Source organism: Hemitrygon akajei, chromosome 27, assembly GCF_048418815.1.
Source record: "Hemitrygon akajei chromosome 27, sHemAka1.3, whole genome shotgun sequence".
Classification (NCBI taxonomy): Eukaryota; Metazoa; Chordata; class Chondrichthyes; order Myliobatiformes; family Dasyatidae; genus Hemitrygon; species Hemitrygon akajei.
This window is the reverse complement of record NC_133150.1, coordinates 50,056,842-50,075,103: the sequence shown is the minus strand read 5'-3', so window position 1 is coordinate 50,075,103 and position 18,262 is coordinate 50,056,842. Positions and strand designations below refer to the sequence as shown.

The window sequence follows — 18,262 nt, the reverse complement described above, 5'->3', positions numbered from 1 at the left end:
ATTTCCAGCATCTGCAGATTTTCTCAAGTTATAGAGAGGCTGGTTAGCCTGGAGTAAGGTTTTAGAGCCCAATACAAACCTCAGCGAGGAAGGTCTTCAACCACACCAGAGGCTCCCCGTGGTTTTTCCATGACTGCCTCAACGTACGTACTGGGCTTGTGAGCGAGGAGGACCTTTCCTCATCTATATAAGAGCAGGGAGGTTATGCTGCAACTATACTAGATACTGGTGACGCCCCGCCCAGGTACTGTGTCATTACCTGAGAGAAGTGATACTGGCTTTGGAGGTGTTGAAGGGGATGTTCACCAAGTTGATTCCAGAGATGGTGGGGGTGGAGTCGGTAGCCTAGGACAAGAGATTGAATTATACTCACTAAAATTCAGTGCAAGACAGGATCTTATACAAATATATGAAAGGGATAGATAAGATGGCGGCAGGAAAGTTGTTCCCACTGGTAAGTGAGATTAGAACTAAGGGACATAGTCTCAAAATTTGGGGATATAGATGTAGGACATAGATGAGGAGAAACGGTTTTTCCCAGAGTGTAGTGAATCTGTGGAATTCTCTGCCCAGTGACACAGCACAGCAGAGGCCACCTAATTAAACATAATTAACACAAGATCAGATAGATATTTGCACGTTATGGGAATTGAGGGTTTTGAGGAAATGGTATGGAGGTGGAACTGAGTCCACAGCCAGTTGACGCAGGTATAGACACACTCAGCCGTAAGACACCAGGCAAGGTCATTGGATTCCAAACAATTGGTTTATTGATCATTACAGAATATCTCTGTGGTGCTTCCTGCTCCCTCCCCTCTCCCTTTGCCTTTCCCAACCATGATTCTCCTCTCCCTGCCCCCTTCCCACTCTCAGTCCACAATAGTGAGACATATCAGAATCAGGTTTATCACATCGCTCACATATGTCATGAAATTTGTTTTTTTTTGTGGCAGCAGTACAGTGCAATATATAAAATGACTACAGTACTGTGCAAAAGTCTTAGGCACCCTAGCTATATGTACAATCTGTGCCTGAGACTTTTGCACTGTACTCTCAGGACTGATACAACGTGCTGTGAAATTGGACATGATTATTGCCCAGTGACTGGTCTAACTGGAGGTGTGTCCCACAGACTCCACCTTACGGTACACGGGAAGCCCTGACAGCCTGCGATCCCGGGCTCCGATGATCACGCCGGATTTGGAGAGTGGCGTCAAGGTCTGGCACTTGGTAAAGAACCACGATCATGGAGATCAGAAGGAGGGGGATCGCGGCAGCAAGATGGTCTCTGAAATCTACCTGACCAGGCTGCTGGCAACGAAGGTAAATTGATCCAGCGGGACGGTGAGCCTGGACTGCTGGGGACGGGCACAGAGCAGGGAGGGAGATGAGAGATGGAGGAATGCTGCTGTTCTGAATCTGAATCTTATCAGAATTCTGATGACCAGCCCGTCTACTGTGGAGCTTACTTGCTCTTTAATCTGTGACAGCTTCTACAGTTTTGACAGGCCACAGTAACTGTTCACATCTGCTGTGCGAGTCACAACACGGGGGAGGCCCATGAGGGTGGCATCAGTTCCCAGCAATCTTTCCTTCCCTGTGGAGTCGGATCCTGTTAACGCCACGTCTTCAGGTACTGACACTGTGGGTGTGTCTTACCTCCAGGAAATCCCATCCCTAACATCTGACTCTCTCTCTCTCTCTCTCTCTCACTCCCCCCTCCTCTATCCCTCTCCACCTCCCCTCCCACTCCACCCTCTCCCTCACTCTTCTCTCCTCACTCCCCACCCTCTCCTTCACCCTTCTCTCCCACTCCCCGCTCATTCTTACCTCCCCTCCCCTCCCCCTCTCCCTCACCCTTCTCTCCCTACCCACTCTCCTCCCCCTCTCCCCACCTCCTCCCCTCCCCTCATCCTCCTCTCCCCACTCCCCACTCATCCTCCCCACCCTCTCCTTCACCCTTCTCTCCCATTCCCCGCTCATTCTTACCTCCCCTCTCCTCCCCTCTCCTCCCCTCTCCCTCACCCTTCTCTCCCTACCCACTCTCCTCCCCCTCTCCCCACCTCCTCTCCTCTCCCCTCTCCCCTCATCCTTCTCTCCCCACTCCCCACTCATCCTCCCCTCCCCCTCCCCTCCCCTCCCCCTCCCCTCCCCTCACCCTTCTCTCCCCACTCCTCCTCCCTCTCCCCTCCAACCTTCCCTCTAATTTGTAACGACCAGTGTGCACAAAAATCCTGTGCTGTGCAGTTCTTTGCCCAGTGACAACAACATGGGTACATTGAAAAATGTCTTCAATAAAAACAGTATAAATAAACCAGTTCTAAAATCTGCAGACAAATCATCTCAATCTCCACATTGTCAACACTGTCCACATCAGAAATCGGAAAAGGAAATGAGATTGTGTGTGTGTATGATCATGAAATATACTTAACATGCCAACGAGTTAGAGGGTTGAAACATAGAAACATAGAAAACCTACAGCACAATACAGGCCCTTCAGCCCACAAAGCTGTGCTGAACACATCCTTACCTTAGAAATTACTAGACTTACCTATAGCCCTCTATTTTTCTAAGCTCAATGTACCTATCTAAAAGACCCTATCATATCCACCTCCACCACCGTTGCTGGCAGCCCATTCCACACACTCACTACTCTCTGAGTAAAAAACTTACTCCTGACATCTCCTCTGTACCTACTCCCCAGCACCTTAAATCTGTGTCCTCTTGTGGCAACTATTTCAGCCCTGGGAAAAAGCCTCTGACTATCCACATGATCAATGCCTGTCACCATCTTATACACCTCTATCAGGTCACCTCTCATCCTCCGTCGCTCCAAGGAGAAAAGGCCGAGTTCACTCAACCTATTCTCATAAGGCATGCTCCCCAATCCAGGCAACATTCTTGTAAATCTCCTCTGCACCCTTTCTATGGCTTCCACATCCTTTGTGACAACCTTTTGTGCGCAGTTTAAATTCCTTTGTGCCCGAGTAGCAAAAGATGTGCACATGCGCACACATGCACAACCTTAGAGGGAACATTGCGCCTCTCCCCTCCTCACTCTTCCAGGCCCTCCCCCTCCCCATCTTCCCCTTCCCCTCCCTCTCTCACCACTCCCCCTCTCTCCCTTACCATTCCCCTCTCCCCATTTCCCCCTTCCCTCACCCTCAGTCCCCCTCCCCTCCTGGGCAGGAATTGAGGGGCTGTGCTGAGGCAAGGGCTCCAGGTGGGATGGGGGGGGGGGGATAGCAGGTGGGAGAGGGAGGGATGAGGTGGGAGTTGGGTTCAGACAGATAACAAAGGGGCAGGTAATTCTCAGGGTGGGGGGATGCTGCAGACATGGTTTTGACATCAAGGTCGGATGAGCAACGTTTGTAATAAATGGAGGAGCATGTTGACAGGTCGTGCTGCTGTTCTGATGTTTTTAAGATTAAATATGTTAAAGATGAACTTTATTTGCCCACGTACATTGAAACACACACTGAAATGTTTCGTTTTACATCAACAACCGCCACAGTCCGAGGATGTGCTGGGGGCAGTCCGCAAGTGTTACCACGCTTCTGGCACCAACGTAGCGTGCCCGCGACTCACTAACCGTAACTGTACGTCTTTGGAATGTGGGAGGAACCCGGAGCAGCCGGAGGAAACCCACGCTGTCACAGGGAGAGGATACCAACTGCTCTCAGACAGCAGCAAGAATTGAACCCTGGCACTGTAAAGGGTTACACTAACTGCTGTACCCCTGTGCACTAGCCCTGCGGCTCACTCCATCGCACTGTCCTCGAGGTGAAGCCCCGAACACTGACTGCCATCCCCACTCTCTTCTCCACAGGGCACGCTGCAGAAGTTTGTGGATGACCTGTTCGAGACGCTCTTCAGCACTGTCCACCGAGGCAGTGCCTTGCCCCTCGCCATTAAGTACATGTTTGACTTCCTGGATGAGCAGGCGGACCGGCATGTCATCCACGACACGGACGTTCGGCACACCTGGAAGAGTAACTGGTAGGAGAAATGTTTTGCCGAGGGGCACTCTGATAAAGCAATGCTCACATAGACAATAGACAAAAGGTGCAGAAGTAGACCATTCGGCACTTCGAGCCTGCACCACCATTTTGAGATCATGGCTGATCATCTACTATCAATAACCGGTTCCTGCCTTGTCCCCATATCCCTTGATTCCCCTATCCATAAGATACCTATCTAGCTCCTTCTTGAAAGCATCCAGAGAATTGGCCTCCACTGCCTTCCGAGGCAGTGCATTCCAGACCCCCACAACTCTCTGGGAGAAGAAGTTTTTCCTTAACTCTGTCCTAAATGACCTACCCCTTATTCTCAAACCATGCCCTCTGGTACTGGACTCTCCCAGCATCTGGAACATATTTCCTGCCTCTATCTTGTCCAATCCCTTAATAATCTTATATGTTTCAATCAGATCCCCTCTCAATCTCCTTAATTCCAGCGTGTACAAGCCCAGTCTCTCTAACCTCTCTGCGTAAGACAGTCTGGACATCCCAGGAATTAACCTTGTGAATCTACGCTGCATTTCCTCTACAGCCAGGATGTCCTTCCTTAACCCTGGAGACCAAAACTGTACACAATACTCCAGGTGTGGTCTCACCAGGGCCCTGTACAAATGCAAAAGGATTTCCTTGCTCTTGTACTCAATTCCCTTTGTAATAAAGGCCAACATTCCATTAGCCTTCTTCACTGCCTGCTGCACTTGCTCATTCACCTTCAGTGACTGATGAACAAGGACTCCTAGGTCTCTTTGTATTTCTCCCTTACCTAACTCTACACCGCTCAGATAATAATCTGCCTTCCTGTTCTTACTCCCAAAGTGGATATCCTCACACTTATTCACATTAAACGTCATCTGCCAAGTATCTGCCCACTCACCCAGCCTATCCAAGTCACCCTGAATTCTCCTAACATCCTCATCACATGTCACACTGCCACCCAGCTTAGTATCATCAGCAAACTTGCTGATGTTATTCTCAATGCCTTCATCTAAATCATTGACGTAAATGGTAAACAGCTGTGGTCCCAATACCGAGCCCTGTGGCACCCCACTAGTCACTACCTGCCATTCTGAGAAACACCCATTCACCGCTACCCTTTGCTTTCTATCTGCCAACCAGTTTTCTATGCATGTCAATATCTTCCCCCCAATGCCATGAGCTCTGATTTTACCCACCAATCTCCTATGTGGGACCTTATCAAATGCCTTCTGAAAATCGAGATACACTACATCCACTGGATCTCCCTTGTCTAACTTCCTGGTTACATCCTCGAAAAACTCCAATAGATTAGTCAAGCATGATTTGCCCTTGGTACATCCATGCTGGCACGGCCCAATCCTATCACTGCTATCTAGATATGCCACTATTTCATCTTTAATAATGGACTCTAGCATCCCAACTATGATCATCTTTCAGCCATGACTCAGTGATGGTCACAACATCATAGCTGCTAATCTCTAACTGTGGTGCAGGGTCATCTACCTTATTCTGTATACTGCATGCATCCACCCTCTGGCTAAATAAATTCCTTATCTCTGTTCTAAAGGGACATCCTTTAATTTTAAAGTTGTGCCCTCTTTTCCTCACCTCTCCTACTATTGAGAACATCCTCTTTACATCCACTCTATCCAGGCCTTTCAATGTTCAATAGGCTTCAGTGACATCCCTCCTCACAACCCCCGTCCCACATCCTCCTAAACACCAGCAAATGCAGGCTAGAGCCATCAAGTGTTCCTCATATGTTAACCCTTTCATTCCCAGAAAGTCCTATAGACTCTCTCCAGGCAGCACATCTTTTCTCAAATTTGAGGCCCAAAACTTCTCACAATGCCCCAAAAGTGGTCTGACCAACACCTTATAAAATCTCAGCATTATATCCTCTATTTTTTATTCTTGTCTTCTCAAAATAAATGCTAGCACTTAGTTTTCCTTCCTTACTACTATTTCAAACTGCAAGTTAACATAGTATTCTTATTCCTAATCACGTTATGGAGAGACAGTTCACAGAAGAGGGCTGAGTTGGGTTTGACAGTATCACTGACTTTGGGCTGAGACCTCTGCCAAACTTGGATTCACCCAACACCTACCAGCTCTTGCAAACCACTTCTCCTCACCTCTTCATCTCGATTTAAAATGTCGACTGCCCACTTCCCTCCGTTGATGCTGCCTGACCCGCTGAGTTCCTCCAGCATGTGGAGTGGAAGTGGAGAGGTTACTTCCTATAATGGGGGAGTCTAGCATGAGAGGGAGCAGAAATGAGGAGGAATTTCTTTAGTCAGAGAGTGGAAATCTATAGAATTCACCGCCACCTGGCTTGTGAGGCCAAATCATTGCGTATGTTTAAAGCGGCCCTCGATAGGTTTTTGATAAGTAAGAGCTTTAAAGTTTCTATGAAGAAGGCAGGAGAATAGGGTTGAGAGGGATAATAAATCAGCCATGGTGGAATGGCGGTGCAGACTTGATGCATGAAATGGACTAATTCTGCTCCTATATTTTCCAATTCCCATTCCCGCTCTGACATGTCGCACCATGGCCTCCTCGCATGCCTCAGGGTGAAGGAGCAGCACCTTACATTCCATATGAGGTGACATGAATATCGATTTCTCCTTCCAGTAAAAAATATTTTCCATCCCCCCCCCCCCCCACTCCCATTCCCAACTCTGACATTTTACTTCTCACCTATCACCTCCCCCTGGGCCCCCCTCCTTTCCCTTTTCCTTCTGGTCCACTCTCCTCTCCTAACAGATTCTTTCCTCTCCAGCCCTTTACCTTTCCCACCCACTTGGCTTCACCTATTACCTTATAGCTATCCTCCTCCCCTCACCTCTTTATTCTGCCATCTTCCCCACTTACTTTTAGGTCCTGAAGAAGGGTCTCAGCCCAAAATGTTGACTGTTCATTCACGTCCACGGATGCTGCCTGACCTGCTGAGTTCCTCCGGCGTTTTGTGTGTGTTGCTTTGGATTTCCAGCATCTGCAGAATCTTTATAGTGTTAATCAATACAGGCGCTGGAGGTACTGTTATCAAAAATATAGGCGCAAGATACTGGAAAAGCAAAGCAACACACACAGAATGCTGACGGAACTCAGCAGGTCAGACAGCATCTGTGGAAATGAACAAACAGTCGACAATTTGGAGTGAAACCCTTCTTCTGGTCTGGAAAGGAAGGAGGATGCTGCCAGAATAAAAACAGGCCCTGTAGGTTTTGTGGAATATTGAGGATAGAAGTATTGTGGACAGCAGCTGTAGAAAATCTATTAAGTGAAGAATAAAGTGCGAGCCCCGAGTGCCTGCTTCTTTTCTGAGAGTTGATCTTTGCTGTTGTGCGGCAGAGATAAATTCCACTTTCATTGGTGAACTTGACAGCTGGAGAAAGTGAACGAGTGAGTCACACTGACTTTAAATGCTAATGAGCACTAAGATAAGAGTAATCTGAGGAATTATGACATGAAAGTGACATCAAGGTGAGTTGAAGTGTTCTCTCCATGAGCTGTCCTTTGGAGGAACCTCTGTTATCTCAAGGCAGTGTGCCTGCGGATTGTGACACACTCGAAAGAAATGAATAATACTCATTCACTCAAAGTAAATGTTTAGTGGAAGGAACTCCAAAGGGACTGACAAACCTTGACAAACTTCTGTAGATGTGCGGTGGGAAGTGTACTGGCTGGCTGGCATGGGAACAGCAACGCCTTTGAGCGGAAAATCCTACAGAGGGTAGTGGGTTCAGCCCAGCACATCACAGGTGAAGGCCCCCCCCCCCAAACACTGAGCACATCTACATGAAACGTTGCCGTAGCAAAGCAGCATCGATCTTCAAAGATCTCACCACCCAGGCCATGCTCTTTTCTCACTGCTGCCATCATGTAGAAGGTACAAGAGCCTCAGGACTCACACCTCCAGCTTCGAGAAGAGTTATTACTCCTCAACCATCAGGCTCTTGAACAAAAGGGAATAACTCCATTCGTTCTGCTGGTATTCCCACAACCGATAGTCTCACTTTAAGGCTCTTTATTTTGTTAATTCATGCTCATTACTTATTGCTACTTATTTATATTTGCATTTGCACAGTTTGATGTTCATTCATCCAGTTTACAGTGACTGTTTTATAGATTTTCTAAATATGCCCACAGGAAAAAGAATGTGGTGACATGTATGTACTCTGATAATACCGGTAAATTTTACTTTGAACTTTGATTCCCTTAATCCATTCATCCCTCCTCACTAATCGCCCTCCTGGCACCTATTCCTGCAAACGAACTGCCATTCACCTCCTCGCTCGCCTCCATTCAGGAACCCCAGCAGTCCTTCCAGGTGAGGCAACCCTTCACCTGCAAATCTGCTGCGGTGGTCTGTTGTGTTCGGTGCTCTCAATGTGGCCTCCTCCACACCAGTGAGACCCATCGTAAACTGGGACTGCTTCGTGGGGCACCTCCACTCCACCCGCCAAAAGCAGAACTTCCCAGGGGCCCAGCATTTTATTTCCCATTCCCATTCCTGTTCCCTGACCTTTCACTTCTTCACACCTGCATATCACTTCCCCAGGATGAGATATTAAGAGGAATAGACAGAGTGGACATCCAGCGCCTCTTCCCCAGGGCACCACTGCTCAGTACAAGAGGACATGGCTTTACGGTAAGGGGAGGGAAGTTCAAGGGGGATATTAGAGGAAGGTTTTTCACTCAGAGAGTGGTTGGTGCGTGGAATGCACTGCCTGAGTCAGTGGTGGAGGCAGATACACTCAGGGTCAGGGTAACAGCAAGGACAGCCTGACTTACCCCACAGAGGCAAGGACAGGATACCAACAGGACAAACCCACACAAAGGAAAGGCCATGATACTGACAAGACAAACCCCACAGAGGCAAGGACAGGATACTGACAAGACAAACCCCACAGAGGCAAGGACAGGATACTGACAAGACAAACCAGCCTCAAACCCAGGGCCACTTATATTCCTGGCACTTTAAGAGACTTAAGTTTAAGAGACTACTAGACAGGTATGTGGAGGAATTTAAGGTGGGGGGTTATATGGGAGGCAGGGTTTGAGGGTCGGCACAACATTGTGGGCCGAAGGGCCTGTAATGTGCTGTACTATTCTATGTTCTATGTTCTATGTTCCCTCCTCCTTCCTGTTCCCCTATGGTCCACTCTCCTCTCCTATCAGATTCCTTCCTTTCCGGCCCTTTACCCTTCCCATCCACCTGGCTTTGCCTATCACCTTCCAGCTATCCTTCTTCCCCTACTCCCACCTTTATTCTGCTGTCTTTCCCCGTCTATTTCAGTACTGAAGAAGGATCTCGGCCTGAAATGTCGACTGTTTATTCAGTTCCATAGATGCTGCCTGGCCTGCCGAGGTCCTTTAGCATTCTGTAATAAATAATACTTGTCCATTTTATTAATGACCGGTGACCCGTGGGGTGCTCATGATGATGGGTCTCAGCCCTGGTAAACTTCACCTGTAGAGCTGCTGATATATAAGGCAAACAGTGCGCCATGCCTCCACAGCAGAGAGGAATGCTGAAAAGTGTGGGGCGGCTCGGTGGCATAGTGATTAGCACAACACCTTGCAGTACAGGTAGTGCAGGGTTCGATTCCCGCCACTGCCTGTAAGGAGTTTGCACGTTCTCCCCATGTCCATGTGCATTTCCTCCAGGTGCTCCAGCTCCATAGATGTACCGGTTGGTAGGTTAATTGATGGTTGTAAATTAGGCTAGGATCAAATCTGGGAAGTGCTGGCAATGAGGCTCGAAGGGCCGAAGGGCCTATTCTGAGCTGTTTCTCAATAAATAAATTAAACATTTAGTAAACAAATAAATGTCTGTGCACCCAGATGTCCTGTTGTCCTGTTCTGCCACAAGTGTAAGGAGCACCCTGCCAGGGTGAGGACAGGTAGACACATCAGTGCCGTTTAAGGATAGGCACATGGATGATAGAAAAATGGAGGCTTAGCAGAGTAGGTTAAAAGTTCAGCATATCATCACGGGCCAAAGAGTCCACACTGTGCTGTAGTGTTCTGTGTTCCTTGTTAACAAGAATCCTATGATTTGACAAGAAAAGCTTTTATTGATTTTGCAACATTTTGAGCCATTTTTAACACAGCGAATCATTGCGAATTTGTATAGTTCTGGTACAGAATCAAACCCTGAAAAATCACATTTGTGAACATTGTAAATAGCTTTAAGAGTGATTTTCATCCCAATTATCTGCCGTGCAATTTGTGCAAAGGGATAGGAGCTGATAAGATTACTTATCGTTTTAATTAAAGGCTTATCAATCCCGAGTGTCTGATCCTATCAGAGCTGCACTGCATTGAGTCCTGGGGGTCTCTATGGAATACCACCAGCTGCGAATCTCTGTCCCAAACCCTCCTCTGCTCTCCTCATTTCCACATCGGCATCTGGGAGATTCATGAAGCAACTCAGAATTCTCCCCACACTAGGGGTACCACAGCTTGCATTTACCTTGCAGTACAGAATCTTGAAACTTAGCAAGAACAAGGAAGTAGGGGGGGCAGGGGTAAAAAGGGCAATAACTTTAGCAGTGAAGTATCCATATTTAAAAAAGGATGGTCTGGCATTGGAGGCAGTCCAGAGGAGGTTTACAAGAATGATCCTGGGAATGAAAGAGTTAATGTATAAGGAGAGTTTTGATAGCTCTGAGACTGTACTTGTTAGAGTTTAGATGAATGGTGTGGGGGGGGGGGGGGAATCTCATTGAAAGCTACTGAATATTGAAAAGCCTAGATTGGAGGTTTCCAAACTTTTTTTATACCATGGACCAGTACAATTAAGCAAGGCGTCGATGGACCCCTGGTTGGGAACCCCTTGCCTAGACAGACTGGATGCGGAGAGGATGTTTCCTACAGTGAGTGAGTCTAGGACCAGAGGGCACAGCCTCAGAATACTGGGGCATCCCTCTAGAATAGAGATGAGGAGGAATTTCTTTAGCCAGATGGTGGTGAATCTGTACAACTCAATGGCACGGATAGCTGTAGAGGCCAAGTCATTCAGTATATTTAAAGCAGAAGTTGATAGGTTCTTGATTAGTCAAGGCATCAAATGTTACAGAGAGAAGGCAGGAGAATGGGATAATAAATCAGCCATATTCAAATGACAGAGAGGACTCGATGGGCTGAATGGCCTAATTCTGTTCCTACATCTTATGATCTTGTGGATGAAGATGTCAGGGAGCTGGGTAACCCTTCCCCACCCCTCTTTGCCTCCCCCATCTGTCCTAGTTACCTTATCTGGCAGAGCTGCTGCTCTTCCAGTGATACCCCCAGCACCTCCTTTCCCATGCACACGAACTAATGGGGAAACTGATCTCCTCTCAGGTGATTTGCAAAGTAGCACGGGGAGGAAAGAGTTCTGTTCTTCTGGAATTGTGGGCCACACAGTAGTGTAGCAGTTAGCACAACACATTACAGCGCCAGTGATTAGATAGAACACTACAGCACAGAAAACAGGCCATTTGGCCCTTCTAGTCTGTGCCGAAACTTTATTCTGCTAGTTCCATTGACCTGCACCCAGTCCATAACCCTCCAGACCTCTCCCATCCATGTATCTATTTAATTATTTCTTAAAACTTAAGAGTGAGCCCGCATTTACCAAGTCAGATGGCAGATCGTTCCACACTCCCACCACTCTCTGAGTGAAGAAGTTCCCCCTAATGTTCCCCATAAACCTTTCCCCTTTCACCCTAAAGCTATGTCCTCTCATATTTATCTCTCCTAATCTAAGTGGAAAGAGCCTACTCGCATTTACTCTGTCTATACCCCTCATAATTTTGTAAACCTCTATCAAATCCCCCCTCATTTTTCTATGCTCCAAGGAATAAAGTCCTAACCTGTTCAATCTTTCCCTGTAACTCAACTCCTGAAGACCAGGCAAAATCCTAATAAATCTTCTCTGCACTCTTTCAATCTTACTGATATCCTTCCTATAGTTAGGTGACCAGAACTGTACACAATACTCCAAATGTGGCCTCACCAATGTCTTATACAACCTCATCATAACATCCCAACTCCTGTATTCAATACTTTGAGTTATGAATGCCAGGATGCCAAAAGCCTTCTTTACAACCCTCTCTACCTGTGATGCCACTTTCAGGGAATTATGTATCTGAACTCCCAGATCCCTTTGTTCCTCCACATGCCTCAGTGCCCTACCATTTACTGTGTATGTCCTACCTTGATTTGTCCTTCCAAAATGCAACACCTCACACTTGTCTGTAATAAATTCCATCTGCTATTTTCTGGCCCATTTTTCCAGTTGGTCCAGATCCATCTGCAAGCTTTGAAAGCCTTCCTCGCTGTCCACAACAACTCCAAACTTAGTGTCATCAGCAAACTTGCTGATCCAATTTACCACATAATCATCTAGATCATTGATATAGACAACAAACAACAATAGTCCCAGCACAGATCCCTGAGGCACACCACTCATCACAGGCCTCCAGACTGAGAGGCAATCATCCACTACCACTCTCTGTCTTCTCCCACACAGCCAATTTTGAATCCAGTTTACAGCCTCTCCATGGATACCTCGTGTCTGAACCTTCTGAACTAACCTCCTATGTGGGATCTTGTCAAAGGCCTTACTAAAGTCCATGTAGACAATGTCCACAGCCTTTCCTTCATCTACTTTCTTGGTAAACCTCCTCAAAAAACTCTACAAGATTCGTTAAACACGATCTACCACGCACAAAGCCTTGCTAACTATCCTTAATCAGCCCTTGACTGTCCAAATACTTGTATATCTGATCTCTCAGAACATCTTCCAATAATTTACCTACTACTGATGTCAGGCTCACCGGCCTGTAATTACCTAGTTTACTTTTGGAGCCTTTTTTAAACAATGGAACAACATGAGCTACCCTCCAATCCTCTGGCACTGCACCTGTGGCTAAGGATATTTTAAATATTTCTGCCAGGGCGCCTGCAATTTCTACACCAGTCTCTCTCAAGGTCCGAGGAAATATCATGTCAGATCCGGGGGATTTATCTACCTTTATTCGCTGTAAGGCAACAAGCACCTCCTCTTTAATCTCTATATGTTCCATGACACAACTGCCTGTTTCTCTTCCTACCATATACACTGTGCCAGTTTCCTGAGTAAACACTGATGCAAAAGATCTCCCCCATCTTGTGAGGCTCCAGACATAGATGACCACTCTGATCTTCTAGGGGACCAATTTTGTCCCTTACTATACTTTTACTCTTAATATACTTGTAGAAACCCTTTGGGTTTACCTTCACATTATCTGCCAAAGCAACTTCGTGTCTTCTTTTTGCCTTCCTGATTTCCTTCTTCAGTATTTTCTTACATTTTTTATGCTCTTCACCTCATTTGTTCCTTGTTGCCTATACCTGCTATACGCCTCTCTCTTTTTCTTAACAAGATCACCGATATCCCTTGAAAACCAAGGTTCCCTATGCCTGTTGACTTTGCCTTTAATCCTGGCAGGAACATGCAAACTCTGCACTCTCACAATTTCACCTTTGAAGGCCTTCCACTTACTGAACACATCCTTGCCAGAAAACAACTTATCCCAATCCACTCTTCCTAGATCCTTTCTCATTTCCACAAAATTGGCCTTTTTCCAATTTAGAATCTCAGCTCGAGGACCAGACCTATCCTTACTCATAATTAACTTGAAACTAATGGCATTATGGTCACTGGACCCAAAATGTTCACCTACACATTCTTCTGTCACCTGACCTGTCTGGCTCCCTAATAGGAGATCAAGTATTGCATCCTCTCTCGTTGGTACCTATATATATTGATTTAGAAAACTTTCCTGAACACATTTGGCAAACTCCAAGCCATCTTGCCCTTTCACAGTGTGGGAGATTGGGGTTCAATTTCCACTGCTGTCTGTAAGGATCTCCCCGTAGCCACACGTTTCCTCCAGGTAGTCTCATTCCAAAGATCGCACTTTAGGGTTAGGAAGTCACGGGTATGCTATGTTAGTGCCAGAAGGATGCCAACACTTGCGGACTGCCCCCAGCTCATCCTCGGACAGCGTTGATCATTGGAGCAAACGTTGCATTTCACTGTGTGTTTCCATGTTTTGATATACATTTGGCAAATAATCCTTATCTTCACTCACACACACAAAAATTGCCGAAGGAACTCAGCAGGTCGAGCAGCATCTGTGGAGAGGAATGTAAACGGTTGACGCTTCAGGCTGAGACCCTTAATCTGCGAAATCTTCATCTTTTTTCTTGAATTTATTTCAAGATTCCTAACATATCAAGAGGTGGTGAGCTCAGGGAGTTGATGTGATTTTAATGAGGTGTCGGTCTGATTTTCAGCCTACCTCTGCGGTTCTGGGTCAACGTCATTAAGAACCCGCAGTTTGTGTTCGATATCCACAAGAGCAGTATCACGGATGCCTGCCTCTCCGTGGTGGCACAGACCTTTATGGACTCCTGCTCCACCTCAGAACACCGTCTCGGCAAGGACTCACCATCCAACAAGCTGCTGTATGCCAAGGACATCCCCAACTATAAGAGCTGGGTTGAGAGGTGAGTGTGTCATGGCATCACCCTGCGCCAGTGTTCCTCACATTCAGCCAAGATTGGTGAAGATAACTTGAAAAAGCTGCAAACAAAGGCACAGGGAGCTGCTTTCTAAGGCTGCTGTACCATAGGCCCTGCTAGGTGATGTTTCCAAGGTGGAACAGTTTAGGACCAGAGGGCACAGCCTCAGAATAAGACATCCCATTACAATTAAGATGAGAACCGGAATTTCTTTAACTAGAGGGGAGTAGATCTGTGGAATTCATTGCTGCAGACGGCTGTGGAGCTTATTTGAGTATATTCAAAGTGGAGGTTGATTGCTTCTGATTAGTAAGGGTGTCAAAGGTTATGAGGAGAAGGCTGGAGAACAGGGTTGAAAGGGATAATAAATCAGCCTTGATGGAATGGTAGAGCAGACTCGATGGGCTGAATGGCCAAATTCTGCTCCGATGTCTTATGGTTTTAATGTGGAACAAATCCATCAGTCTGGCTTCCCCCCTCCGTATCTCACAGTGCCTCTGCAGTTTATTCTCCCTCAATCTCATTAACCACCTTGCATTGTTCTGTCATTAAGGGGTGTCTTACAGCGACCACATAACACACCAGATTGTCTTCAGAATGTGGGAGGGAAACCAAGAGTGTAGCAGATGGGTGTTTGCCACAGTCCAGCAGTTTAATGGTCACTGTAACTGAAACACTTCATTCCTGATGACTTAATGAAATGTATTGCATCTGCTGTACTGGATTGGTGTGCTGGGAACATTCCTTTAGCTTACTGAACCAATGTCCCACTAACCAAGTCTCTCTTACTGAATCAATGTCCCACTAACCGATTCTCTCTTACTGAATCAATGTCCCACTAACCGAGTCTGAGTTACTGAACCAATGTCCCACTAACCGAGTCTCTCTTACTGAATCAATGTCCCACTAACCGAGTCTCTGAGTTACTGAACCAATGTCCCACTAACCGAGTCTCTGAACCAGTGGCCCACTAATCGAGTCTAACCTTGTCCCGTCTCCCTGTGCTGGTGCTCCACAGAAAGATGCCCATTCAATCTTGAATCAGTTCCCATCCAGCACAGTTCACAGAGTCCAGGCTGCAGGCAACGATTGTTCAGCATGCCAGCAGAACGATAAAGATGAGCTTCCATTGTCACATGTACATCAAACTGTACAGCATCATTTTGTGGCAGTGACCCACAGAGTCGGAGGATGTGCTGGTGGGAGCCCGCCAGTTTTCCAGTTACACTGTAGCTTGCCCACTCTTTACAAACATTGACCCCAGTGTAAGTAATTTGTAGGCATAAACAGCAGCGTATAGCAGTGGAATGGGGTAGAGATTAGTTAGATTATACAGTGTTTGTTATGGTTACAGAGTTAACACAATGTGGGATGGGGTGGGGTTTGGGAACTGTACGGTGTGGGTTATGGTTATAGCATTAACACAGTGTGGAATGGGGTGTGGTTGGGAGGTTATACAATTTGGTACAGGGTTACAGAGTTAACATCATGTGGGAAGGGATTAGAGTTAACACCGAGTGGGAGGGATTAGAGTTAACACAGTGTGGGAGGGGTTAGAGTTAACATGGTGTGGGAGGGGTTTAGAGTTAACATGGTGTGGGATGAGGTTACTGTGTTAATACTGTGCTGGCACAGAAAAGGGGATGAAGTTTGGGGCAGATACCTGTGATGATGGTAAATGGTGAACCATGCTTGTTATTCAAACTGCCTGCTGAAATTACACGCCTGTGTGCTTTGCTTCCAAGGTATTATGCTGATATAGCCAAAATGTCTGCCATCAGTGATCAGGACATGAATGCCTACCTGGCAGAGCAGTCGCGGCTGCACGTCAGCGAGTTCAACATGCTGAGCGCGTTGAACGAGATCTACTCTTATGTTACCAAATACAGCGAAGAGGTGAGTTCCAGCGCCTGCTCCAAGTTCTGGTTCTCACAATTGTTCAATTGTGAACTAACAACTCGGTTAGTGGACCACTGCCCCAGCGATATTAAAATAAACAGGGGCATTCAATACTTCTGAACGCAGAGCATTACAGCACAGACAAGGCCCTTAAGCCCATGATGATGTTCCGACCTTTTAACCTACTCCAAGATCAAATCTCTCCCACTTAGCCCTCCATTTTTCTGTCATCTGTGTGTCTAAGAGTCTCTTCAGTGCCCCTAATGTATCTGCTGCCTCTACCACCACAACTTGCAGGGTGTTCCATGCACCCACCATTCTCAATAAAAAAAAACTTACCTCTGATAGCCCCCCCTATACTTCCCTCCAATGCTCTCATATGAGCCAGTTCTGCCCTGGGGAAAAGTCTCTTCCTGCCCACTGCATCTACGCCTCTTATCATCTTGTAGACCTCCATTATTTATTTATTGAGATACGGTGTGGAATAGGCCCTCCGGCCCTTCGAGCCGCTGTGCCCAGCAACCCCCTGGTTTTAACCCTGGCCTAATCATGGGACAATTAACAATGACCAATTAACTTACCCGACCTGCACACCTTTGCTATGTGGGAGGAAACTGGAGCACCGAAAGGAAGCCCACTCGGTCACGGGGAGAAGGCACAAGCTGCTTACAGGCACCGTCGGGAAATGAACCCCGGTCACCGGTACTGTGAAGCACTGTGCTAACCACTACGCTAACTGCCGCCCCACCTCTCACCTCTCAGAGATTTTTAAAATACGTTTGAAATGGCCTCCTAAATATGTTGTACTGAAATTCTGAAGAGGATATTGTTCTAATCAGATGGTGAGTTCTGATTACAGTTATCCACTTCAGGAATCTCAGTTGGAAAAAAATTCTCAGTAGATTTTCTATTTCATTATCTGAGATAATCTCATCACTAATTTCCAGGTGGATAGTCTCTGGGCTGGTGCACTTGACGAGACCTGAACTCTGGGAGGAGAAAGTGTGAGGCAGCAGCATTTAATATGTGGTTCACACTGCAGTTAACAGTTTAAATGCAGCAGCCGTCCAAAGTGGAAAATGCAATAGAGGGGCCTGGCCTCCTCTGACATAAACCCCATGGAGGGGTCCACTGTAACACTAATGAGATAATGAACAGGGAAAATAAAAATAAGTGAAGATACTTGGGGAGTTCTTCATTAGAGGTGGTAAAGAGCTTTATTTAATATGCCATCCACTGCCGAAGACTGTAATTTCACCAGATAAACAGGTAGTAATGTAGAAAAATCTCATTACGACAAATTACCATAGATCTTGACACTTTATGCTCGTTATCTGCAGTGTTGGTTTTATGTTAGCTCTTCTTTAGTACCACATTATGCATTTGAGTTTAATTTAGACTAGAATAAAGCAAAATTATATTTTGCTTCAGTTGGAGACGGCTGCACATAAAGACTCGCGAAACGTGCTTTGTAATCTGATGGGTAATATCCATTAGGAATTTTCAGAACATCATTGCCTCAGTGAATATTGCAATGAATGGTTCTGCGGAAATAGTCCTCCTTGCATATGAAGTGATGATCCAATTAAAGCCCTGCGCTCACTTCTCTCACTCTCTCACCTGCCGTAGGTGTCTCTGCAGCTCCTTTTGTGGCAAGTCGGTGCCACTGGTTTCTCTGGCCAGGCGCACAGCATGTAGTTCGCAGTCCTCTGCGCTCTGAGGGTGAATGCGAATGTGTTGCTGATATTACACTGAAGACGTAGCCAGTTAAAGTCACAAGCACACTGAAAGGAGAGATGCAATTA

General features: G+C 46.5%; 1 protein-coding gene across 4 annotated transcripts in view; it reads left to right on the top strand.

Annotated features, from left to right (window-relative positions):
* The window catches only part of plxna2 (plexin A2), a 574,692-nt gene that overhangs the window by 549,528 nt on the left and 6,902 nt on the right, over positions 1-18,262 (top strand). For all 4 annotated transcript variants that reach the window (XM_073030937.1, XM_073030940.1, XM_073030939.1 and 1 more), the window contains 4 exons: positions 1,133-1,323; positions 3,830-3,999; positions 14,331-14,543; positions 16,304-16,454. In XM_073030937.1, coding sequence (XP_072887038.1) covers positions 1,133-1,323; positions 3,830-3,999; positions 14,331-14,543; positions 16,304-16,454 — 725 coding nt within the window. The remainder of the gene's footprint in view (positions 1-1,132; positions 1,324-3,829; positions 4,000-14,330; positions 14,544-16,303; positions 16,455-18,262) is intronic.